The sequence below is a fragment of the Oncorhynchus keta genome, chromosome 30 (genome assembly GCF_023373465.1).
Source record: "Oncorhynchus keta strain PuntledgeMale-10-30-2019 chromosome 30, Oket_V2, whole genome shotgun sequence".
Lineage (NCBI taxonomy): Eukaryota > Metazoa > Chordata > Actinopteri > Salmoniformes > Salmonidae > Oncorhynchus > Oncorhynchus keta.
Window position 1 is genome coordinate 34,680,949 of NC_068450.1, and position 26,689 is coordinate 34,707,637.

At 44.6% G+C, this 26,689-nt stretch overlaps 2 protein-coding genes across 9 annotated transcripts in view; both read left to right on the top strand.

Annotated features, from left to right (window-relative positions):
- The window catches only part of LOC118363439 (disks large homolog 3-like), a 144,470-nt gene that overhangs the window by 28,297 nt on the left and 89,484 nt on the right, over window positions 1-26,689 (top strand). For 4 of the 6 annotated variants that reach the window (XM_052488323.1, XM_052488327.1, XM_052488326.1 and 1 more), the window contains exon 1: window positions 17,845-18,939. The exons of the other annotated variants lie outside the window; for them this stretch is intronic. In XM_052488323.1, the coding sequence (XP_052344283.1) occupies window positions 18,562-18,939 (378 nt within the window). In that variant the 5' untranslated portion in view covers window positions 17,845-18,561. Of the gene's footprint in view, window positions 1-17,844; window positions 18,940-26,689 lie in introns of those variants that run through there. 6 annotated transcript variants of the gene reach the window in all.
- Window positions 6,335-10,397, top strand: LOC127913995 (ice nucleation protein-like). 3 transcript variants are annotated; one of them, XM_052488334.1, is made up of 2 exons: window positions 6,335-7,653; window positions 8,183-10,397. In XM_052488334.1, exons 1-2 carry the CDS (start codon window positions 6,797-6,799, stop codon window positions 8,517-8,519), a joined length of 1,194 nt encoding a protein of 397 aa, XP_052344294.1. In that variant the 5' UTR covers window positions 6,335-6,796; the 3' UTR covers window positions 8,520-10,397. The 3 variants fall into 3 exon arrangements, with proteins under 3 accessions (XP_052344294.1, XP_052344295.1, XP_052344296.1); XM_052488335.1 differs by having other exon boundaries at window positions 8,375-10,396; XM_052488336.1 differs by having other exon boundaries at window positions 8,423-10,396.

The window sequence follows — 26,689 nt, forward strand, 5'->3', positions numbered from 1 at the left end:
CCATGTCTTTCCAGGAGACATGCAGTACCAGCAAATCTTCTGCAAGAGGACAAAACAGTTGGTGTTAAGAAGCCCTACAACACTTTCGTCAGAGTCTTATCCAGCTGGCCATTCACTGCAGACCGGACAAGACCATCACCATAAGCATAAAGAGTCCCAGCTTCCCCAGCCCACCATTGCCAGTGTACCGAAGTCGGATAAAGGACTTATTCTGCGTTTACACAGGCAGCCCAATTCTGATATTTTTTCACAAATTGGACCAATCAGTGGAAAAAAGATCAGAATTGGGCTGTCTGTGTAAGCGCAGCCAGTGTGGCTCAACATAAGACCGTGTTTCCCAAACTCGGTCCTGGGGACCCCAAGGGGTGCACATTTTAGTTTTAGCCCTAGCACTACACAGCTGACTCAAATAATCGAAGCTTGATGATCAGCTGTGTAGTGTTATGGCAAAAAGCTAAACATGCACCCCATGGGATCCCCAGGACCGAGTTTGGGAATTCCTGGCCTAAGATCATGTAGGACATGGGGTCTCCAACCCTGTTCTCGGAGAGCTATCCTCCTGTAGGTTTTTGCTCCAACCCCAGTTGTGACTAACCTGGCTCAATTTATTATTAGAATTAGGTAGGTCCTACCAGACGGGATGTCTCCGGGAACAGGGTTGGAGAGCCCTGCTGTAGAACCACCATAAAATAAATATGGATATTTTCTATGAATCTTCGGAATATGTCGGCCCTTATGGATTCATAGAAGATATTTATATAAGTTGTACATGGCTCTGTTGCATCAAACAGATGCTAGACATTCAGATTGACAAATAAACAAACGTTCTTTGGATATCTACAATACAGGAGTGTACACTATTTAATGCTACATCAACAGAACTGGGTATTTCACAACAATTGTATATGGTAAAAGTAACATACACATTTTTTTTATGAAGTACAGTAGTACAGTTCAGTGTGTCCAAATGTGTGTCAGGTGCAGAGACACAGAAGTGCAGAGAACTGTAGTTATAGATTCTTACACCAGATAATGTGATTCACCAAAGACGTTTGCAGATATCTTGTCTATGCCAAGTCTTCTTTCATTGATCGAGATAGGTGTATGTCCACCCCAAAGTACCTCATATCATGATGACATAGACCTGTCTCGATCCATGTGTGAGAAGACTTGAAATGGACACGATGACGGCGCACGTACAGTGCATTCGGAAAGTATTCAGACCCCTTGACTTTTTACCATTTTGTTATGTTACAGCATAATTCTTAAATGGATTAAATAGTTTTCCCCCTCATCAATCTACACACAATACCTCATAATGGCAAAGAAAAACATTTTTTATTTTTTATTGTTGCAAATGTTTAAATCCCCCTGAAATATCACATTTACATAAGTAAATTCAGACCCTTTACTCAGTACTTTGTTGAAGTACCTTTGTCAGCTATTACAGCCTCAAGTCTTCTTGGGTATGACGCTACAAGTGTGGCACACCTGTATTTGGGGAGTTTCTCCCATTTTTCTCTGCAGATCCTCTAAAGCTCTGTCAGGTTGGATGGGGAGCGTCGCTGCACAGCTATTGTCAGCTCTCTCCGGAGATGTTAGATTGGGTTCAAGTCCGGGCTCTGGCTGGGCCACTCAAGGACATTCAGAGACTTGTCTCGAAGCCACTCCTGCGTTGTCTTGGCTGTGTGCTTAGGGTCGTTGTCCTGTTGGAAGGTGAACCTTCGCCCCAGTCTGAGGTCCTGAGCGCTCTGGAGCAGGTTTTCATCAAGGATTTCTCTGTACTTTGCTCCGTTAATCTCTGCCTCAAACCTGACTAGTCTCCCAGTCCCTGGAGCTGAAAAACATCCCCACAGCATGATGCTGCCACCACCGTGCTTCACCATAGGGATGGTGGCAGGTTTCCTCCAGACGTGACTCTTGGCTTTCAGGCCAAAGAATTCAACCTTGCTTCATCAGACCAAAGAGAATCTTGTTTCTCATGGTCTGTGAATCTTTAGGTACCTTTTGGCAAACTCCAAAGGGCTGTCATGTCCCTTTACTGAGGAGTGGCTTCTGTCTGGCCACTCTACAATAAATGCCTGATTGGTCGAGTGCTACAGAGATGGTTGTCCCTCTGGAAGGTTCTCCCATCTCCACAGAGGAACTCTGACCAAGGCCCTTTCCCCCCAATTGCTCAGTTTGACCGTGCGCCCAGCTCTAGGAAGAGTCTTGGTGGTTCTAAACTTCTTCCATTTGAGAATGATGGAGGCCACTGTGTTCTTAAGGACCTTCAATTTTTTTGCAAAAATGTCTAAAAACCTGTTTTCGCTTTGTCATTATGGGGTATTGTGTGTAGGTTGATGGGAGGGGGGGGATTATTTAATCCATTTTAGAATAAGGCTCTAACTGGAAAAGTCAAGGGGTATGAATACTTTCCGAATGCACTGTATTGCTGGACGACTTTATGGAACAAAAAAAATATTTTCATAAACAGAGCATTTTCTGAATTCAAACTGACCCCCTGCAACTGGACACATACATTTTATGAGACTCCTGTTTGCCCAAATCGAGGACGTAGACGGCATCGCTAATGTCATGACGTGCCCTTGGGGGGGAGGATCATAGCCCCCCCCCCTCTCTCTCTTCACAGTTTTATGACTTAACGACAGGTCGTGAATTCCTTGCAGAAACTCTCTTCACTGCCATGGAGTATTGAGGGAGAGAACCTATGGAGAACAAAAGACACTGTTCCCACCAAGAGTCCTACATCCCAAAATTGAAGAATGAAACAATATTCCTATTTTAGAGAAATTGGTAGGTGATCGGTGGGAAATCAAAGAACGACCATGTCGAATTTGTTTCATTTTGTGACTTCATGAAAGACAGTATAACCACATTACTGTATCTTTGTTTGTATACACTTCTCAATTGTGGGATTTGCATCGGAATGTTGTATAGAATAAATTATTAAAGTATAAGAATACCTTTGGAAAGATAACAATGTGATTTTAGTCTTCTAAAAATGCTCCGTTTTCTACTCCAATATAAAAAACGTGACAAAATGTACATTAGACCAGAGAGCATGGAGCTGTAGCGACGTTGAAATGGTTGGCAATTTAAATACAGACCAGAGGACATAGGGACGCTGTCCATATGTTACAAATGGTTAAGAAGAAAAGTTCTACGAAACTGAAGACTACGCATTCAGTCTGCAGCTGTTTGAGAACATTAGTCGGGTAAACGCGACCGATCGAACGACCAAATGGTACTCTGAAAGATCAATTCTGGAGAACATTTCACTCTCGAATGACAATTGGTATCCCTGACGTATCCATTATAACAAGCTACAACTACAAAAGACTTTCATCTCTAGTGGACAAACCAGAGACTTTCTGTCGACTGATTCTCCAGCAGAGGGACCGTGATCACAGAGAGAGACAAAAAGACCTACAGTTGTAAATATATAAAATGCCATTTATTTTCGAATGAGAGTGCAAAGTGTTAGCATTTCCATGAGCCTAGTTATCAGATATGTGTACGATAGTCGAGTCCTTTGTCTTTCCCACTCTATCTGTCCCCACCCCTTTCCATTGTCTACCAAGCCGTCATATCGGGCTTAGTCCAATAGGGTCTTTTCATTGCATTATGTAGTAACCAATATATAACCTATCCTGTGTGTGTGTTTATGTAATTCTGTGTGATTATTTAGTTAGTAAATAAATAATGAAGCCAATTTGTATATCGTTGATTCATCATTTATCAATATGATTGATGAGGCAATAATACATTAATAAGTGTACAGTAACTCTTTAAACAACATTTTCCCGTGGTGCCCTGACTTCCTAGTTACTTAATGTTTACGTGATTAGTTAAATCACGTAGTAATAATTACACATAGAAAACTGATTTTATATAACAGTTGTTACATTAATGAATAGTCCACAGACACGACACTAAGGTTGGTCAAAACGTCTCTGTGCTACACCAAACAGGACCTATCCTGTAACTCCCAGTAATAGATAGCAACAATGTTGGTTAAATCTCATTATCTGGTGTAAGTCTGTAGCTAATAACTGGTGATCAGCAGATGATGAAAGAGGTGGTCATGATGAAATTGCTATTCCAAGGAGACATATGGTAAGTTCACGGAATACTTGTAAAGCTGTGAGAGGAGTGTTTTGATCAAACTGCCATTCAGCTTCTCATGAGTCATGTGCATGAAATCGAGCATAATGTCTAATCCCTCGAGAGGGATACAGTTCACAGGAAACAGTTCTGCTACAATGGCACACACAGGCAAAGGAATTCTGTTTCTGTATCAAAAATCCAGTTCAGGAAGAAGCCCAGGCACCACACGGTATTATGTGTAAGACAAAAACAAACTAAATTATACTTTGAACAACAGTTGAACCATGCCAGCACAACATCAACATTAGGGTAGACTAGTTGAACATACAACAATATCTAGCCTAATAAAAAGAAATTGGAGATAACCTTCAACCTTTGCACAGTGACCAGACCTTGCAAATGAGTCTAGGTACTGTAGGTAGGCAGACAGTATCTACCTACAGCCATGTCTATCAGGCATGCTTAGGCAAATATATTTTATAGTATAGCTTCAGTTTTAGAGATTTACAATAGTAAATTGTTGTATTGTTGTTTCTCCTCACTGTTTGCTTAGCTATCTATGGCTATGCAATACTTGTTATTTACATCTGTTTGGAATCGTATCTTGCATCATACATATTTTTGACTGAAATGCATCCAAGTTCATAATCATAACCAATGTCAACCCTCGTCAATTTTGTTACATAGCCAACTAGTAAATTACTTACAGTTGCTGATGCGACACGTTTGCTAACAAGTTACAAATGCGAGGCAAGTGGCGCAGCGGTCTAAGGCAGTGCTAGAGGCATCACTACAGACACCCTGGTTCGAAACCAGGCTGTATCACAACTGGCCATGATTGGGAATCCCATGGAGCGGTGCACAATTGGCCCAGCGTCGTCTGGGTTTGACCGGTGTAGGCCGTCATTGTAAATAAGAATTTGTTCTTAACTGACTTGCCTAGTTAAATAAAGTTTAAATTAAAAAATAAATATAAAAAATAACAAGTTAGCAGGCACCAGGCTAAATAGCTAGCCAACTCCAGTCATGTACAAATGTTTGCTGGTAAACCTAGCTTTAGGTGTCACATTCGTCATATTGATGAGACCACGGTACAGCGTGATAAGCATACATTCTTCTTGTGCTGACAGGCAACTACACATAGACAATACAAAAACTAAACCAACCACCCTTGTCACACCCTGACCTAACCAAAATAATAAAGAAAACAAAGATAACTAAGGTCAGGGTGTGACATTAGGTGGCTGGTTGAAAAGTTGTAGCTTGCTGTTTAGTAGCTAGTCATACCAATGACTAAAAAGAGAATAGGTTTTTATATATGGCTACTGGTAGTTGTTTAGCTTGCTAAATTAGCAAACAGAAAAATATTTTAACTTCACCCCACTGTAGTATGTTAGCCAGCAATACACAATATGGGTTTCAGTAGATAAATCAAATCAAAAGTATTTAAAAATCCCTTCGTACATCAGCTGATATCTCAGAGTTCTGTACAGAAACGCAGCCAAAAACCCAAAACAGCAAGCAATGCAGGTGTTGAAGCACGTTGGCTAGGAAAAACTCCCTAGAAAGGCCAAAACCTAGGAAGAAATCTAGAGAGGAACCAGGCTATGAGGGGTGGCCAGTCCTCTTCTGGCTGTGGAGATTATAACAGAACATGGCCAAGATGTTCAAATGTTCATAAATGACCAGCATGGTCAAATAATAGGTCTGGAACAGGTAGCACGTCTGTTGAACAGGTCAGGATTCCATAGCCGCAGACAGAACAGTTGAAACTGGAGCAGCAGCACGGCCAGGTGGACTGGGGAGAGCAAGGAGTCATCATGCCAGGTAGTCCTGAGGCATGGTCCTAGGGCTCAGGTCCTCCGAGAGAGAGAGAGAGAAAGAAAGAAAGAGAGAATTAGAGACAGCATACTTAAATTCACACAGGACACCGGATAAGACAGGAGAAGTACTCCAGATATAACAAACTGACCCTAGCCCCCCGACACATAAACTACTGCAGCATAAATACTGGAGGCTGAGACAGGAGGGGTCAGGAGACACTGTGGCCCCATCCGATGATACCCCCGGACAGGGCCAAACAGGAAGGATATAACCCCACCCACTTTGACAAACCACAGCCCCCACACCACTAGAGGGATATCTTCAACCACCAACTTACCATCCTGAGACAAGGCTGAGTATAGCGCACAAAGATCTCCGCCACGGCACAACCCAAGGGGGGCGCCAACCCAGACAGGAAGATCACATCAGTGACTCAACCCACTCAAGTTAGCGCAGTGCTTTGCAGGAAACATAACTTACTTAGCTAGGCATCGTATTTGTTATCTGCCCTCTTGGTGCTGGCATCGGCTGTAGCTGAGCTTCTAAACCTTTTGTTTCGAATCCTATTTAGAATCCTATTTGCTATGGTTGAATATCCCCAATTTCAGTTGTGCCCAAAGGATTGTTGTTAGTGTCTGCCTCCTTTTAAATAAAGCCTGCCTTGAGGGAGGGACGGGGGCCAGAGCAACACAAGTTGTAGTCTTTCAGCGACTGGAAAATGATGTCTGCCTGTATATTTAGCAATGAATCCGCCGATAGCAACAACGCTGAAAGAAGTCCACTGGCTCTATCGAACAAGGACAACCATATCGACACCCACAAAAATGTTTAGTATGATAAGTAGAACATAGAGCCATAGAAAATGGGTTTTGGTGTGACTGCTCCTTTAAGACAACAGGAGAGGATCAGGATGGGTTTTGGTGTGACTGCTCCTTTAAGTCAACAGGAGAGGACCAGGACGGGTTTTGGTGTGACTGCTCCTTTAAGTCTACAGGAGAGGATCAGGATGGGTTATGGTGTGACTGCTCCTTTAAGTCAACAGGAGAGGATCAGGATGGGTTATGGTGTGACTGCTCCTTTAAGTCAACAGGAGATGACCAGGATGGGTTATGGTGTGACTGCTCCTATAAGTCAACAGGAGAGGATCAGGATGGGTTTTGGTGTGACTGCTCCTTTAAGTCAACAGGAGAGGATCAGGATGGGTTATGGTGTGACTGCTCCTATAAGTCTACAGGAGAGGTTCAGGATGGGTTTTGGTGTGACTGCTCCTTTAAGTCAACAGGAGAGGACCAGGATGGGTTATGGTGTGACTGCTCCTTTAAGTCTACAGGAGAGGATCAGGGTGGGTTTTGGTGTGACTGCTCCTTTAAGTCAACAGGAGATGATCAGGATGGGTTATGGTGTGACTGCTCCTATAAGTCAACAGGAGAGGACCAGGATGGGTTATGGTGTGACTGCTCCTTTAAGTCAACAGGAGAGGACCAGGATGGGTTATGGTGTGACTGCTCCTTTAAGTCTACAGGAGAGGATCAGGGTGGGTTTTGGTGTGACTGCTCCTTTAAGTCAACAGGAGATGATCAGGATGGGTTATGGTGTGACTGCTCCTATAAGTCAACAGGAGAGGACCAGGATGGGTTATGGTGTGACTGCTCCTTTAAGTCAACAGGAGAGGACCAGGATGGGTTATGGTGTGACTGCTCCTTTAAGTCAACAGGAGAGGTTCAGGATGGGTTTTGGTGTGACTGCTCCTTTAAGTCAACAGGAGAGGACCAGGATGGGTTATGGTGTGACTGCTCCTTTAAGTCTACAGGAGAGGATCAGGGTGGGTTTTGGTGTGACTGCTCCTTTAAGTCAACAGGAGATGATCAGGATGGGTTATGGTGTGACTGCTCCTATAAGTCAACAGGAGAGGACCAGGATGGGTTATGGTGTGACTGCTCCTTTAAGTCAACAGGAGAGGACCAGGATGGGTTATGGTGTGACTGCTCCTTTAAGTCAACAGGAGAGGACCAGGATGGGTTATGGTGTGACTGCTCCTTTAAGTCAACAGGAGATGACCAGGATGGGTTATGGTGTGACTGCTCCTATAAGTCAACAGGAGAGGATCAGGATGGGTTTTGGTGTGACTGCTCCTTTAAGTCAACAGGAGAGGATCAGAATGGGTTATGGTGTGACTGCTCCTATAAGTCTACAGGAGAGGTTCACGATGGGTTTTTGGTGTGACTGCTCCTTTAAGTCAACAGGAGAGGACCAGGATGGGTTATGGTGTGACTGCTCCTTTAAGTCTACAGGAGAGGATCAGGGTGGGTTTTGGTGTGACTGCTCCTTTAAGTCAACAGGAGATGATCAGGATGGGTTATGGTGTGACTGCTCCTTTAAGTCAACAGGAGATGATCAGGATGGGTTATGGTGTGACTGCTCCTATAAGTCAACAGGAGAGGACCAGGATGGGTTATGGTGTGACTGCTCCTTTAAGTCAACAGGAGAGGACCAGGATGGGTTATGGTGTGACTGCTCCTTTAAGACTGCCTCAACGTCCTCTCTCCTTACATGGGCATGCATCCTGTCAGGTGACCAGGAAGTAGTCACATTGCTTCTCGGAGAGTGCATAGAAATGACCGAAATGCTCTCTACACATTACACATGCTGTGTGTGCAGGGGGTGGGGGTGTTGCTATGGTGATAATGTGTGTGTGTGTGTTGGTTCTTCCAGGTGGGTTTATATAATGGGGGATGTGAGCGCTAGGTAACAGTACGCTGACAGGCAGATGTGCTGTGAGGCTGTGAGGTGGGATATGCTGTAGCCATCCCATAAGCCAAAGGAAAGGTCCTTCCGTGACACCGTAAATCACAGGTCTCCCCTTTTCATTTGTCAAGGGAGGGTCAAGGGTTGGCGATTTAATTTCAGAAGATAAATCACCATATATTGTTGATACAAATCTTCCCAGCAGTCCCCAAGCCTTTAATTGGACACAGTGTTTACCCAAACAAACACAAACATATGCACGCACACACACACATTCATGTATATGTGCACAAACATACACACACGCGCATGTTGTTCAGTTGGTCAGGTGCGAGGTAAATTAGTATGTCTTCATTATTCGCTTCTAGACATTTCTATTACCTGATATTGACCCTGCATTAAGGATAAAAGAGAAATTCATTGTCATTTTGGATATTGGTTATTTCTATAAACAGGTTTCCATCCAACATTTTTGCGGGTAAAGTCCATGTCGGATAAATAATGTCATAACAGACCTGATGGAAACAGGTAAACTTTCCAAATGTCGATCCCACAAAAGGTGGGATCTTTTTGTGTCAGTAAAAATAATTATGCAAGAAATGTCGATGGAAATGCTATTATACGCAAATCTCGGGATATGTTGTCGGAATTGGTTCAGCCACCGGGCTTCTCCATGCATCGCCCCGACAGAGATAAACACCTCTCTGGGAAGAGGAAGGGCGTGGGTGTATGCTTCATGATGAACAACTTATGGTGTAATCATAACCACATACAGGAACTCAAGTCCTTCTGCTCACCCGACCTAGAATTCCTTACAATCAAATGCCGGCTATTTTACCTACCAAGATAATTCTCGTCAGTTATAGTCACAGCTGTGTACATTCCCCCTCAAGCAGACACCAAGACGGCCATCAAGGAACTTCACTGGACTCTATGCAAACTGGAAACCATATATCCTGAGGCTGCATTTATTGTGGTTGGGGATTTTAACAGAGCAAATTTGAAAACAAGGCTACCTAAATTCTACCAGCATATTGATTGCTTTACTCACATGGGCAATACCCTCGACCACTGCTACTCTATCTTCCGCGATACATACAAAGCCATCCCCCGCCCACCCTTCGGCAAATCCGACCACAATGCCATCTTGCTCCTACCATCTTGTAGACAGGAACTCAAACAGGATGTACCAGTGACGAGAACCATTCAAAGCTGGTCCGACCAATCGGAAGCTACGCTTCAAGATTGTTTTGATCAATCACGCAGACTGGAATATGTTCCTGTCAGCCTCAGAGAACAACATCGACCTATACGCTGACTCGGTGAGTGAGTTTAAAAAGAAGTGGATTGGAGATGTTGTATCCACTGTGACTTATTAAACCTACCCTAGCCAGAAACAGTTGATGGATGGCGGCATTCACGAAAAACTGAAAGCGTGATCCACCGCATTTAACCATGGAAAGAGGTCTGGGTATATGACTGAATATAAACAGTGTAGTTATTCCCTCGGCAATGCAATCAAACAAGCGAAACGCCAGTACAGGGACAAGGTGGAGTCGCAATGAAACGGCTCAGACACAAGACGTATGTGGCAGGGTCTACAGGAAATCACGACCTAGAAAATGAAAACCAGCCCCGTCACGGACACCGACGTCACACTTCCAGACAAACTAAACACCTTATTTGCCCGCTTTGAGGATAATACAGTACCACCGCCGCGGCCCGCTAACAAGGACTGCCCCCCCTCTCCTTCTCCGTGGCTGAAGTGAGTAAAACATCTAAACGTGTTAAGCATCGCAAGGCTGCTGGCCCAGACCGCATCCCTAGCCGTGTCCTCAGAGCATGCGCAGACCAGCTGGCTGGTGTGATTATGGACATATTCAATCACTTCATATCCCAATCTGTTGTCCCCACATGCTTCAAGATAGCTACCATTGTTCCTGTACCCAAGAAGGCAAATATAACTGAACTAAATGACTACTGCCCCGTAGCACTCACTTCTGTCATCATGAAGTGCTTTGAGAGACTAGTCAAGGATCATATCACCTCCACCTTACCGGCCACCCTAGACCCACTTCAGTTTGTATACCGCCCCAACAAGTCCACAGACGACGCAATTGCCATCACACTGCACACTGCCCTATCCCATCTGGACAAAAGCAATACCAATGTAAGAATGCTGTTCATTGACTACAGCTCAGCATTCAACGCCATAGTACCCTCCAAACTCATCAGGTCTCAACCCCGCCCTGTGCAATTGGGTCCTGGACTTTCTGACGGGCTGCCCCAGGTTGGTGAAGGTAGGAAACAGGAAACAACATCTCCACATCGCTGACTCTCAACACTGGGGACCCACAAGGGTGTGTGCTCAACCCCCTCCTGTACTACGTGCCATGCACGCCTCCAACTCAATCATCAAGTTTGCAGACAACACAACATTAGTGGGCTTGATTACCAACAACGACAAGACAGCCTACAGGGAGGAAGTGAAGACACTCGGAGTGTGGTGTCAGGAAAACAACCTCTTACTCCACGTCAACAAAACAAAGGAGATGATCGTGGACTTCAGGTAACAGCAGAGGGCGCACCCCCCTATCCACATCGAAGGGAAAGTAGTGGAGAAGGTGGAAAGTTTTAAAGTCCTCGGTGTACACATCACAGACAAACTGAAATGGTCCACCCACACAGAGAGTGTGGTGTAAAAGGGTCAACAGCGCCTCTTCAACCTCAGGAGACTGAAGAAATGTGGCTTGTCACCCAAACCCTGACAAACTTTTACAGATGGACAATCGAGAGCATCCTGTCGGGCTGTATCACAGCCTGGTACAGCAACTGCACCAGCCTCAACCCCAAGGCTCTCCAGAGGGTGGTGCAATCTGCACAATGCATCACCGGGGGCAAACGATCTGCTCTCCATGACACCTACAGCACCCGATGTCACAGGAAGGCCCAAAAGATCATCAAGGACAACAACCACCCGAACCACTGCCTGTTCTCACCACTACCATCCAGAAGGTGAGGTCAGTAAAGGTGCATTAAAGCTGGGACCGAGAGACTGAAAAACAGCTTCTATCTCAAGGTCAGCAGACTGCTAAACTGCAATCACTAACTCAGAGAGGCTGCTGCCTACATTGCGACCCAATCACTGGCCACTTTAATAAATGGATCACTAGTCACTTTAAACAATGCCTCTCTAAATAATACCACTTTAATAGTATTGACATATCTTACATTACTCATATCACAAGCATATACTGTATTTTATATAATCTATTGCACCTTGCCTATGCCGCTCAGCCATCGCTCATCCATATACTGCCATTTAGATATTCTCATTCACCCCTTTAGGTTTGTGTGTATTAGGTAGTTGTTGGGGATCGGTGGATTACTTGTTAGATATTACTGCACAGTCGGAACTAGAAGCACAAGCATTTCGCTACACTCGCATTAACATCTGCTAACCATGTGTATGTGACAAATACATTTGGATTTGATTTGATATTGATATCGATATAATGAACATCTAATCAAAGTAAACCTGGAGTCACATGATGACGTTTTGTGGTCCTCCCACTACGACTCGTCAGGAAAGCAAGTGGTTTATTAGACTACAGATGAAATAAGTTATGATGAACTTTACAGGGTGGTGAAAGAGCACGGTGATGAGCTTGATGCTCCTTTCCAATAAATATCAATGGTCTTATTCTGGTGAAATGATAATCGATGCTTGGCTTCCGTTTGACAAGTAAAAATAATCTCTCTCATTAGTCCATAATAATCTGATCGCGTAGACTACACGTACGCTGTGGCCAACAGCACGCTGTTGCTAGAGCGCACGTGCCCATACCAGAGTGGGCACACTCACTATATAACGCAACATTTTTTTGTGAGAAAAGCATCAGTAGAGTTGAAAATGCGATGGAAACCTGTTTAACGTTTTTCACCACAAAATGTATTTTTATGTGCCCTACGTCATCACGCACAGTCTCAAGTCAATTTGATGGAAACACTTCTCTGGTGGGAAAATGTGCATGTTGTTTTTATGCCGATTTTAGAATATTCACATTAAAATCTGTCGCCAATTGGACGGAAATCTAGTTTATGATATCCCTCTCAGCATGAAACATGACATACTGTAAACAATCTTTATAGATGTGTTCCATCTCAGTAGAAACGCTCCTCTGTGTAAGTGGTTTGTAGACATCCTACTTGACTCTTGTAAACTAAGGAGAATCCTGACCACTGGTTTGACAGTGCAGCTGTGGTAACAACACAGTGAACACATTTAGCTTTGAGAAATTACCCTCTGAGCAGAGGCATCTGTTCCTCAGCGTGTGAGTGGGACTGCACTGGGATATGGACCCACTCTTAGGATAGTATACTGCTATACTCACTATTCCCAAGCTTCAAGGGCCAGTAAAGCATTTGATCAGAATGACTGTATATACAATGCATCCATGTCAGTCAGTAATAATAATCTTAAAAGCACATCCTTGCTACCGAATATATCCCTGTTTCTCTCTCTCTCTCTCTCTCTCTCTCTCTCTCTCTCTCTCATATTCCATCTCCCTGTCCTGCTTACACAGAGAGTACTGGTCATTGATTGGTTCTAAGGAGAACTAGCAAAATGTTTTATATTTCATATTATATAATCTTTAAAGGAATAGGATTCTTTTCCCCAGATGTACTACAAACGCCCACATGCACACACACACACACACACACACACACACACACACACACACACACACACACACACACACACACACACACACACACACACACACACACACACACACACACACACACACACACACACACACACCATATCTGTGTTCATACAGTGCAGGCAATCTCTGTTTCTTTGCTGCTCTTCTCCATCTCTCCTGCCTGTACTGTATCCATCTATTTTCATTCCCTCTGTCATATTGTGCCTTTTATACTGCAAACGCCCTCACTGCATACCGCTGGACCGCAAATATGATGCAGGCGATGGGTAAGAGAGACATAGAGACAAGAGAGGCAGAGGGAGGATGGTTCCAACATGTGCTCGGTCATGTGTGCCGTGATGGATATGCTTGCACCTCCTTCAAGCAGCGCCTTCAAGCACCTCCTTCAAGCAGCGCCTTCAAGCACCTCCTTCAAGCAGCGCCTTCAAACACGTCCTTCAAGCAGCACCTTCAAGCAGCGCCTTCAAACACGTCCTTCAAGCAGCGCCTTCAAGCACCTCCTTCAAGCAGCGCCTTCAAGCACCTCCTTCAAGCAGCGCCTTCAAGCAGCGCCTTCAAACACGTCCTTCAAGCAGCGCCTTCAAGCACCTCCTTCAAGCAGCGCCTTCAAGCACCTCCTTCAAGCAGCGCCTTCAAGCACCTCCTTCAAGCAGCGCCTTCAAGCAGCGCCTTCAAACACGTCCTTCAAGCAGCGCCTTCAAGCACCTCCTTCAAGCAGCGCCTTCAAGCACCTCCTTCAAGCAGCGCCTTCAAACACGTCCTTCAAGCAGCGCCTTCAAGCACCTCCTTCAAGCAGCGCCTTCAAGCACCTCCTTCAAGCAGCGCCTTCAAACACGTCCTTCAAGCAGCGCCTTCAAGCAGTGATTGGCTTTGACAAAAGTTGTGACTACGTCTTCGTAACTGAGATGGGCGTTCTCAGTGGCACCTCTCACTCCGTTAAAAATGTAAACGTTCCCCCTTCTTTCTGCTCCTCTTGCAGAATCTCCAGAAGTTATAGGAATAGAATATCACGATAATGAAGTGAGTTACTGTTGCATGTAATTAAGTGTGGCTGAGCCTGCTGTTTGTGCCTCCGGGCAGGGCTGTAGTAGCTGTGTACTGGCTGTAAGCACTCACTTAGACACACACACACACACGCATACACTCGTCTACTCTTAAGATATGTCCCCAGACACACACCAAGGTGCATATACACATACATATATCCTTCATGTACACACTAAGACAGTGATTCCCAACCTTTTTTGGTTATTGTACCCCGAATCACATTTTGCTCTATCCGTAAATCCCACAAAGTACCCCCTCCAAAGTACCCCCTTTACCAGTAGGCTTATGGTCTCATGAGTCTTCTCAAGTACCCCCTGTGGATAGGCCAAGTACATCCAGGGTACCCCCAGTACCCCCTGTGGATAGGCCAAGTACCTCCAGTACCCCCTGTGGATAGGCCAAGTGCCTCCAGGGGTCCTAGTAGCCCAGTTTGGGAACCAGTGCTCTAAGGTACTCTCTTCATAGATAGTTTCTCTCTTTCTCACAACTCAGACACTGTATATTTACTCTCTTCCCCACACACCCAGGTCTATCACCACCACATTGAATGAATAATGTACATATACAGGCCTTTAATGCAGATACTGTAACACACACACACACACACACACACACACACACACACACACACACACACACACACACACACACACACACACACACACACACACACACACACACACACACACACACACACACACACACACACACACACACAGATGGATGGAGCTCTTACAAACACTTACACTTATAAGCTTGCATAAGTAGTACACTGGCAGTCATCACTGACTAAAAAACGTAACCACACACATAAATACATGTCCATCCATACTCTCTCTTCCTCGCCGTCTCTCTTCCACATTCTCAGTCCCTCTCTCCCTCTCTCTCTTCCTCCACCCACTCGAAAGCCCAAACGTGTAATCTTGTTGGTTGCGTACACATGTGTTGATGTCATCATTGTGAACATGTGAGATTGTGAGATATTTCCCCCATGGTTCTTTAGTGTACCATGGAGTCTTAGATACGAAACAGCATTGTTTTCTAATAGATATAGTAGTCTCTCCTCTCTCTCCTCAGTACAGGGCTCTGGTCATCATACTATGTTTGATCTCGGGGTGTTTAGTAATACGTGATTCAATATTGTTTCAGGCTTGCTGAAAATGGAATACATTGGTATAGGTAGAAGAGGGAGGGATCTATAATAGGGATTCAGAGGCACCCTTTATTACAAGGCAAAGCCCTATAATGGTAATAGATTTTTGTATCATAACCCCTAGAATTCTTTTGGATAATATACCATTTGTAACAGGATTGTCATGTGAATGTGAGGCGCAACAACACCTGTTTCATTGTTGCATCGCGTCTAGATGTTCAGCGCCACAGCATGACATTAGCCCTGAGGGTGTTGATCAATGGCCCAAGACAACAAAGCTCCTATTATTGAACCAGGGATGACCATAGAAGCCCAGGGACCTGTCCCAGGAACAGGGCTGTAAATTGGAGGCTGTCTGTTGGATTTTGGCTGCATTGGAATCAGGGAATACATGGATTTTGAATAGCAGAGGTTATGATCTGGCCTATCTTTTACCCCCAAAACACAGTTCACACATATGAAGGAGACACATGTGACTAGGTAATAGCCCTTTCGTGTGTGAGGGAGTGTTTTCCTCCCTATGCAGTGAACGGTGTGGTTTACTAGTCAACATTTTGGCCACCAACTCATTCAAGAGTTTTTCTTTATTTTAATTATTTTATACATTATAGAATAATAGTGAAGACATCAAAAAAATGTTAAATAACACATATGGAATCATGTAGTAACCAGATAATTGTAAAACAAATCAAAATATATTTTTGATTTTAGATTCTTCAAAGTAGCCACCCTTTGTTTTGATGACAGTGTTGCACACTCTTGGCATTCTCTCAACCAGCTTCACCTGGAATGCTTTTCCAACAGTCTTGAAGGAGTTCCCACATATGCTGAGCACTTGTTGGTTGCTTTTCCTTCACTCTGCGGTCAAACTCATCCCAAACCATCTCTATTGGGTTGAAGTCAGATGATTGTGGAGGCCAGGTCATCTGATGCAGCACTCCCAAGCAAGTGTCTTCGTCTTGTTGGTGTCCTTTAGTAGGGGTTTCTTTGCAGAAATTTGACCATGAGGGGCGGCAGGGTAGCCTAGTGGTTAGAGCGTTGGACTAGTAACCGGAAGGTTGCAAGTTCAAATCCCCGAGCTGACAAGGTACAAATCTGTCGTTCTGCCCCTGAACAGGCAGTTCCTAGGCCGTCATTGAAAATAAGAATTTGTTCTTAACTGACTTGCCTAGTAAAATAAAGGTTAAAAAAAACAATGAAGCCCTGATTCACATAGTCTCCTCTGAACAGTTGATGTTGAGATGTGTCTTTTACCTTGAACTCTGTGAAGCATTTATTTGGGCTGCAATCTGAGGTGCAGTTAACTCTAATGAACTTATCCTCTGCAGCACAGTTAACTCTGGGTCTTCGTTTCCTGTGGCAGTCCTCATGAGAGCCAGTTTCATCATAGTGCTTGATGGTTTTTGAGACTGCACTTGAAGAAACTTTAAAAGTTCTTGAAATTTTACAGATTGACTGACCTTCATGTCTTAAAGTAATGTGGGATTGTCATTTGTCTTTGCTTATTTGAGCTGTTCTTGCCATAATATGGACTTGGTCTTTTACCGAATAGGGCTATCTTCTGTACACCTACCGAACTGATTGGCTCCAACGCATTAAGAAGGAAAGAAATTCCACAAATTAACAAGGCACACCAGTTAATTGAAGTGCATTCCTGGTGACTACCTCATGAAGCTGGTTGAGAGAATTCCAAGGTGTGCAAAGTTGTCATCAAGGCAACGGGTGGCTACTTTGAAGAATATATTTTGATTTGTTTAACACTTTTTTGGTAACTACATGACTACATATGTGACTACATACATAGGTTACATACATACATACATAACTACATGACTACATACATAGGTAACTACATATGTGTTATTTCATAGTTTTGATGTCTTCACTATTATTCTACAATGTAGAAAATAGTAAAGGTAAAGAAAAAACATTGAATGAATAGGTGTGTCCAAACTTTAGACTGGTACTGTAGGTGGCGTGGCCCCTTTAAGAGCAGCCAGTGAAGCGCTCAGTCCTGTTGCTGCTGCTGCTGATGATGGCAGTGCTGCCAGTTGATTGGCTGTGGCTGTCAGGGCTGAGGTGCTGGAGGGATGCTCAGTCTCCCCCTCTCCGCCTCTCGCTCTTTTCTCTCTCCCTCTCGCTCTCTTTCTCTCCATCTCGCTTGCTCGCCTCCCTCTGTATAATCCACATCTAGGGCAAGCTGATTGAGAGCCAGTCCAGTGCTCAGCTCCTCTCTGCAGGCTGAGAAAAGAGAGAGAGAAAGACATAAAAACGCTGCTTCTCAACGCAGGAGGAAAAACGGGAGGAAGAAAACGGGTTTGGAAAAAGGGAAGAGAAATACCGAGGAAGATTTCATCTGAGGATATCATTTATACCTGTACATATTGTTTATATATATATATTTGTACACACGCATATAGATATTTATATACATATTTCTCTGTATATATCTGTGTATTTGTGCTTGTCTGTTTATACTAATATTTTTATATGTATTTGTGTGTGTGTGTGTAAATATATATAAACAAATTAATATATCTATGAATTTATATACATATCACTGTGAAACAAGAGCGGCGAGAGGAAAATGTACCATCGGGGCTGGTCTCTGATTGTGTGATCGTATACAATATTTTCAATATTCTTTTCTTTTATCTTCTACGTCAAGAGGAAGGAAGACTACGTACTCATTTTTTGTTTTCCTGTTGCTACTTCCACCTCCTCGCTCTTTTTTTTGTCATCTGAGGGGAATGAAGAGAGGAGAGTAACGGGATTTGGAGAAAAGGGGAAAATCTGTCGAATTGCTGTGATTAGTGTTATTTTCATCGGTATTAGTGCTCTGCGAGCCGATCGCAGCGTGCTGCGTGTGATCTGAGGAGGCAGCAGAGAGAAAGTGCCACACCACGCCGCTCAGCTCCAGCTCAGCGCCAGCCCAGCGCCAGCCCAGCCAGCATGCACAAACACCACCACTGCTGCAAGTGCCCAGAATGTTACGAGGTGACCCGCATGGCCGCCCTGCGCAGGATGGACGCCCCTCAGTACCAAGAATGGCAGGCCGAGCCCTATGGATACCCGGCCGGGTACGGGCCCGGAGGCGGGCAGACCTTACCCCAGCCTCCAGTCTCAGGGGGAGGAGGAGGAGGAGGCATGGGAGGAGGAGGGGGCACTCTGGGGAGAAGTAAGGGCAAGATGACGTCTGCCGGGGGTCCCGGAGGCCCAAACCCCAAGGGCCAATCCAAGGGCGGCACCAAGGTGAATGGCAACAATTCTGGTGGCCAAGCAGGTTGGTGGCCGGAGTGCACCTGTTCCAACCGGGAGTGGTACGACCAGGTAACTACCTCAACATCCTCAGCCGGCCTCATGGCCTTCTGTCCCACGCCTCTGGGAGCATAGGGATTAGGCAGATGGCCAGTGGGTGAATGGGATTTGATACGAGGTTGCTGGGTTGGAACAGGCACGAGTGTGTACATCTTTAGAGGTGCTCATCTGTCTTGGTGGAGCCTGTTGTACTGTGGTGTGGCAGCCGGCGCTGATGCCTCATATTCACTCCTTCATCCCAGCCTTCTGCTCTAATACAGATTCTCTGTTCATCTGGTCATTCTCATTCATTCATTTAGGGAGTAGTGGGCTGTTTGCTATACATTGTTCAACTATACAGAACAGGCCGACTATTCTCCATTCACTTCATCATAAGAATGTAATGCCTTACATAAAGGTCAGATGGGATTGAAATGTCTTATTTGTTTTATTTCATCTAAGGCCTACGTTAACATTACTACAGCCACAGTGTAGAGGCGATAGAGAGATATGCGTTGAAAGCTAAATGATGCTGAAGCTCATTACACTGAAATGGAGACAGACATTTGTCTCTATCGGCCCGTTCCAAAAAAAAAAAAACATTTTGCCTGACACGAACACCCCATATGTGATGCATGTTTCTCACAGATTAACTAATGAAAGGGTTATCTCTCATCAGGCAGATTTTCAGTAGGAACGGGGAGAGGAGATGGAGAGAGGAGAGAAGGAAGAGCTCCATTAAGATGTCTTATGTCTGTATGCGGCTAGTTATTCCTTCTAAAATGTTCATTTGTCCTGAGGTGGAGGGTTGGATAAAAGCAGACTGACGAAAGGGAAGAAGCATCCATCCTACTGGGTGAATGTGATACTTAACTAGGACCATCTAAACCTGCACGTTTCATATTCTCCATTTAACATTTCCTTCATTTTCCCGGGGCCTCTATCATCTCAGTCTAGACATATCGCTTTTGACTAAAGCTAGGAAGTCAGTGTGCGTGTGTTTGTGTATTTGAGCAAAGAGCATCGAATGGCAGGAGAGTGAGAGAGTGAGAAACATCATGGGGGTAAAATGGAGGCTGAAATCTCACTGGCAATGTTGGAGAAATTCTACTGAACACAGAGCACAGATGAACAGCAACCTGACTGATATCACTAGCTAGCCTTCCTCTACAACAGGGATGGGGTCACAAAAAACATCTGAATCCGATGATGAGGGGCCACAATTCATGTTTTTTCATGTTTGCTGAAATGTTACACATTCTGTCATGGAGCAGAGAGAATATTTAGCAATTTTATAACTACTTTCATGCACATTTTTTTGTTCATGCAATTCTACTCATTTGGCCATGGGGTGGGGAGAAAAATTAGCAGTTTCACAGCTAATTTCTTGCAATTCTACACATTCTACCATAGGGTGGAGAGACATGTTTGCAGTTTTTACTATGATATCTGAATGAGACTGGTTAACAAAAACAAAGGGGTGGCCACCGGGTTCAAATTCGACATTACTACAAGTTTAGATAGCTGTCCGCTAGACTAATTCACCAATCTTTAAAAATCTAGCTGACATGGGTTAATTAAGTGACTGTCAGCGACTGACATAACGAGAGAAAAACTGCTGACCCGTAACTGAAATTGCACTTGGTGTATTCTACTATTCTATCTCGCAACAGTAAATTGAGATCCCGACTGAGTCCCCTCCCCTCTGATAGATTTTTTTAGGAGTGAAAGATGCCCATCCCTGCTCTACAACAACCGTGGAGGGAGAGGTTTGAACTGTAGGAGAAACAGTGAAGTAGTCCAGGATTTGCTGAACCCTTGACATAATAGTACCGTGATGATAATCTACAGTATTCTAGCCGGTCCTCATCCAATCAGACAGACTTCACTTCTCACACGTATAAAATCTCGCAGCAGTTTTGATCACGTAAGCATTTTTCGTGGCTACTATTTATTTACCATCATCAGTACAAATGTCCTCCTGCCAACTGCTCGTTCCCAGCGTATATTGAATGTCCCGATTTCAAATTAATTGGAGCCAATATCTCATGTGAGGTGTTTTTCGGTCACTCGTTCATTTATGTGGCGGCTTGTTAATTCATGCAAAGGAGGGTGGGTTATTTACAGCATGCATCATGCATTAGCCACAGCCTTTACAGCATGCATTAGCCACAGCCTTTACAGCATGCATTAGCCACAGCCTCTGATAGATGAAATCAGTGGAGGTAAAAATGATTGGTCCTGCTCCTCTTCTGTCATCCTGTCAGAGGATCTTTGGGATGGTTCATACTGCACATAATGTAGCCCAGGCAGTTACACATTATCACACATCTGTGTTAGGAGGTAGTCTGGGTTTTACATAGAAACGTTTAAACGTGTGTCAAATACAGCGTACGAATCCAAACAGTGATAATCTGCCATGTAACCGGCACAACAGAACTGGAAACACAGAGAATAAGAGGTGATAGTAGAGGTGAAATGTCGTAAAGAAAAGAGAGAAATAAGCCAATAAAGGTGGCCGACATGGAAATGGGGAGGGGTTGTGTGTGAGTGTGAGTGTGAGTGTGAGTGTGAGTGTGAGTGTGAGAGAGAGAGAGAGAGAGAGAGAGAGAGAGAGAGAGAGAGAGAGAGAGAGAGAGAGAGAGAGAGAGAGGCCTCTTTGTCTTTAGTACAGCATCAACATACAGTAGCACCATCCTCCCTGCTTGTTGTGGCCGCCCACAACACAGAGCATGGCCTTGGATGGACCCTGTAGCCTCTGTTCTCTTCGGTCCCCCTCCCCCTTGCAGAACTCACAAGAGGCCAGAGACCAGGTCATGGACATGTGTAATGCTCATATTAGACACGACCACTCAACCACTGATCTTAATGATACATGCATTTCTTTGAAGATTTTTGGGAGACTGAAATAGTTGTTAGTAGTCATCTGACATAATCTCTCAAAAGTAATACATGATTACAGTCGGGGTAACCTATTTTCATATCATATATTTGTTCCAAAGGATTTCGATAGACACAAGTGTCCCCCAAAAATGCCCAAGATTTTGTTCCAAACCAAACAAAGTGCAGTATATTACCTTCCATTTAACCGCACGTCTGTGTTCCATTCCCTCCCCACCATATCTCCTATAAAGCAAGATAATGGTCTATTGTCAGGGGGTTGGTTAGGTAATTATGGATGGATGTTCATGAAGCCATTTGGGATTAGAAGGAGCATTTCCTTTAAACAAGAGCAGTTGAATTTCCATCTGAGAGATGAGGAGACTGGCCTAATGGGGGGGGCTTCACTCAGAACGCTCTGTCCCCCCCCCCAGGCTCCAATCTGTCTGTGTGTGCTTTCCAGCTCTGTGGCTAAGATTAGCTTTAAATGTTAATTGGATTTTACTTTATTTATTACGAGCAAGATATTAAATATTTTCCAAACTGCTCTCCAAATCCCCCATGCTCCGTTGTGGGTCTATTGTTTACCTGATGATTGGTGCTCTGTGAATGTACAGGATCATTGTAATGCATGGGCTTACCTCATTAACACTCCCATAGGTGGTCTCCTGTCGAGAGCCTTTAGGGTCAGATCAGAAATGTCCCTTTGCCTCGATAGTTCTGTGTTTGGATCGCTCTTCAATATCTCCATTTTAGACGATCCAACCACCAGCTGCGTCTAGTTGAATAGGAAAGGAACAGTAATTAACAGGTGGACCCATGTTTGTGCTTTTGATTGTCTTTCTTTGATACTTATTAAATCCACATATCTGTGTGTTTGTATGATACCACATTTAATGCAGTATGTGTAGATAAAGCAATTTGATTTTGTGTGTTGTTGTGTTTGTACATCCATGTGAAGATTTGGTCCATTTTTGATGTCATTTGCCAGGCCTATAACAGGGGGCCCAGCCCAGGGGCTATTACAGGAGAGGATTTCCAAAGGCTTTTTTTACCCAAATGTCTTAAGCTCAGACCCCTACCGTGACTTAGACAGCCTCCATCTGAACGCAGCAATATTCTCATCAGCTCAAGAGGGATTTATCTCTGAGCTGATCTCAAAATGGGGAGCAAGGAGGAGGTGTTGTTGGCTCGAAAGGCTACGGCTACACTAGACTGGGACTGGAGCATTGTAGCATCCTTATTACAGGAACACGCAATAAGGACCAGCTGTATGGCCTTTCATTACATATATGCTGAGATCCGTACACCCTGGCCATTGTTACAGATGGATCCTTCATGGTTGTCTTTTAAGTGTCTTTGTCAAGGTGGAGGGGTCATTTGCATATATAGCATGTAACGTTACACGCCAGCTATTATTCCTCTCTCAGACGGGGAAGATATGTCCCATCTATATGACATATGTCAGCAGATATCCAGAGTACCATGTTGTCACTGGGGCCTCGGCAGTGGGCCGCTCTCTGGGCTGGTCTCCATGGAGGAGAGGAAAGGAGAGGAGAGAGGGGATGATAGGAAAGGAGAGGGGAGAAAGAACATGGTATGGGATGTAAGGGAGATGATGGGAGGGAAGAGGAGAGCAGATGAGAAGAGAGCAGAGGAGAGGAGAGGAGAGGGGAGGAGAGGAGAGAAAGAAGAGGATGGGGTAGGATGGAAGGGAGATGATGGGAGGGAAGAGGAGAGGAGAGGGGAGGAGATAAAGAAGAGGATGGGGTAGGATGGGAGGGAAGAGGATAGCAGAGGAGAAGAGGGGGTTGGTTAGTTGGTTTTCGCTATTTGTCTGGCCTGAGATGTCACCCCTGGGACATGTAAAGTCAGTAATAATGCATAGCTTTCTAACAGTACATCTGGGAGGTTACTGAGAGCCGTAAGAATCAGGAGCAGCTAGGTTCCTGGTGGTGAAGCCTGTCTGTCAGAGAGTGGAGTGAATTGGTGAGATGCTGCCTCTCCTTTTGACAGAGACAGGGGTGGCAGACAGAGAGTGTTGATCACAGGCCGCCCCAGACAGAGATGGGGTTAGGGTAGATCCCAGAGGGGCCCCACCCCCCATCCTCCATCCTCCCTGACCGTTATCTCTGGTGACTCTAAAAGGCCAGACAGCTTGGCATCCGGAGAATGATGTCATTTGAAATGTTGTGCGTGTCTGTACAAAAGGGGGGTATGAACAAGGAAGAAACAGGGATGGATGGAGGTCTACACGCTTGTTTCAAAACAGAGCTCTGTGTGCCTGTTTCTGACTAATCACTGGGGCTGAGTGCTGGATGGATGCTAAAGGGTTACAGAACTGGATGTTCAAAGTCTGCTTGATATCAGACAGTGTGGGATGTTCTGTGCTTGGTTTGATAGTTATTGGAATACATGTACTGTAGGCCTACACACTTTTGTGTTACTCGTAGCTTTTACGAAATGCAATTGCTACATAGTGCTACGTTATAGATGAGACTCATGGGATCTCAGCCGTGAACATTTTGACATGATACAACATAGAACAGTAGGTCTGTCGCTTTCTCTTTGTGCACATAAAGCTGGATTTGGGTAAACAAATTGGTATTGTATAACCTCCATGCCAAGATGGCCAGCAGTGGTCCTGCCCTGTGAGATGGGGAAGAGGAGAGGAGGGGATGGGAGAGGAGACGTCCAGCTAGCTGATGTGGACCAGTGTAACACAGTTACGCCATAATCGTATTAGCTCTGACAATCTGCTAGTCTGGTTAACAGCCACGAGACTTTCTACCCTGTAAGTAATTGCTATGTTGTCTGACTTGCCTGTCAGCGGCTGGCTGAACATGGATGCTCACTTGCAGTATCAATTGTCATTTTACAAGGACTTATTGCCTGTGGACACTGCCTGTCCAATACTGTATTTATCCATCAATATGTCTCCCCTCTTTGTCTCTTACGATCTCTCCCACACACACACACACACACACACACACACACACACACACACACACACACACACACACACACACACACACACACACACACACACACACACACACACACACACACACACACACACACACACACGGCAGCACGGTGAATCACTACAAATGCACTATGAAACAGAGGGCAGAAGGTGTACTGCAATATTAATGTGCACTTTTACAAAAGTCTAACTTTTTCAACTTTTTGTTTGCAGCTTAATCTCTGAACGGCAGGCAGGTGTGTTGGTCTAACTATGACACTGGACTGGAGCAGTCTAACCTCACCTCCATACCTCCTGTAAAACCTGCTGCTTTTTCACATCATTCACAGAGAGGTGGACCTGCTTTGTTTCAACGTTAGGCTTACTGTAAATATACATATTGTACTCAGGATATAGTACAAATATGCTTCTCCGATGCAACCAAACCATCATGAAAACATAGCGATCTTGTGGAGTCCTTTATAAAAACATATACTGCAGAATTTGAGTAATGTGTTTATTGGGCTGCTTGTACAGTATGTGTACACAGCTGTGTCTGCTTTCTATGCTGTTTGTCAGAGACCCGGCCTGGGCCCAACCCTCTGCCTCTCCCAGCCAGCCAGCCAATCAGACAGGGACGATAGGAGCGAGGGGAAGGGCTGTTTGTTTGCTTGCCTGCTTTGTTTTATTTCGCTGTTTTTGCTAATCACAGTAGCGACTGGCCTAGAAAACGGGACCGTACTTCCTGATTCAGCAATGGAACCATCGTTCCCTTGTTCTGACAGGAAGACAAAAGAGAAGGAATAGGCCTTTTATTGGGTGATGATGGGGGACATGGTCACGCCCCCTACCGCTGTAACTAATGATGAATACTAAAGGATATGTACAGAAAACAGTGCTGTAGGATTTATGTAGGCTACTTCTACAGTCTTATCCTATTGCTCTTGGCTGTGTATGCTTCAGATCGCAACACTAACATCCTGGCCAGAGCGTACTAGAACACCCCCACGCTGCCACAGAATCTGCATGCATCACAATCGATAACGCTGAAGAGTGGGCCTATCCCCAAACCTTCTGACTCCAATTCTTTTTTGTGGGTGTCCGTGGGTGCTTTCAACAGCCCCCGCGCTATTGTTCCATGGCTCGCAATTTTAGAAACGCAGCTCTGGCTCCAGTGGATGCATGTACTGTGTTGTAGCTGCGTGGACCAGAGCCTGCACGTCTAGAATGTTGTAGCAGTACGGTGTCGCTTGGTTCATCTGAGCATTGACGGGATGCTGTTATTCATGCAGTATCGTGAGGCGTTTAGCTGCTGAAGGAAGACTAGCTACTAAAGCTGAAGAGCTGAAATGCACAGATTTAGACGTCTTCCATTTTCTGGAGAGTTGTGTCTTGTGAGGAGGACATTTGGCGATGCAGACAATACGTCTCTTCCCATGTGTAGCGTAGTCACACTGAGTGCCATCCCCATAATGCATTATCCAAGCAGCCCTTCAGCCATTTGCTCTGCTGGCCTCTACATTTTTTTCCTTCCGTTTTTCTTTATTTCTGTCATCCTCCTCTGCCGTCTGTCTTTCTTATACATTGTCAGAATCAAAAGTTCAATTTCAGGGTGTCGACTAGCTACATAGTGAGGGTATGTTTCAGCAGGCTGCTTCAGCTCTGTGCATCTGTATAATTAGCACAGCTTTTCTCTGCCGTTTTAAGAGGATGTGCTCAAGCTGCCGTTTCATTAAAATACAGCCGCTATGCCTTTAAAACAATCACGTGTTTAATCTTTGAATACAGCCTTTTCTCCTTTCGAAATGAGGCCTTGACCAAATGTAATACATTAAAGGAAATGTTGAAGGTTGATCCGTGGTTGAAATACGTGGATTACTTTTGACAAACCTAACAATGAAACTGTGGAAAGATCTTTCTGAACCTGCTGTTCATTGC

Bases quoted from the DNA above. Each gene is read 5' to 3' on its own strand.
- LOC127913995 (XM_052488334.1), top strand. From the start codon at position 6,797: ATGGGTTTTGGTGTGACTGCTCCTTTAAGACAACAGGAGAGGATCAGG. The intron at 7,654-8,182 runs GTTCAGGATGGG...TCAACAGGAGAG, and splicing joins CCTTTAAGTCAACAGGAGAG to GACCAGGATGGGTTATGGTG.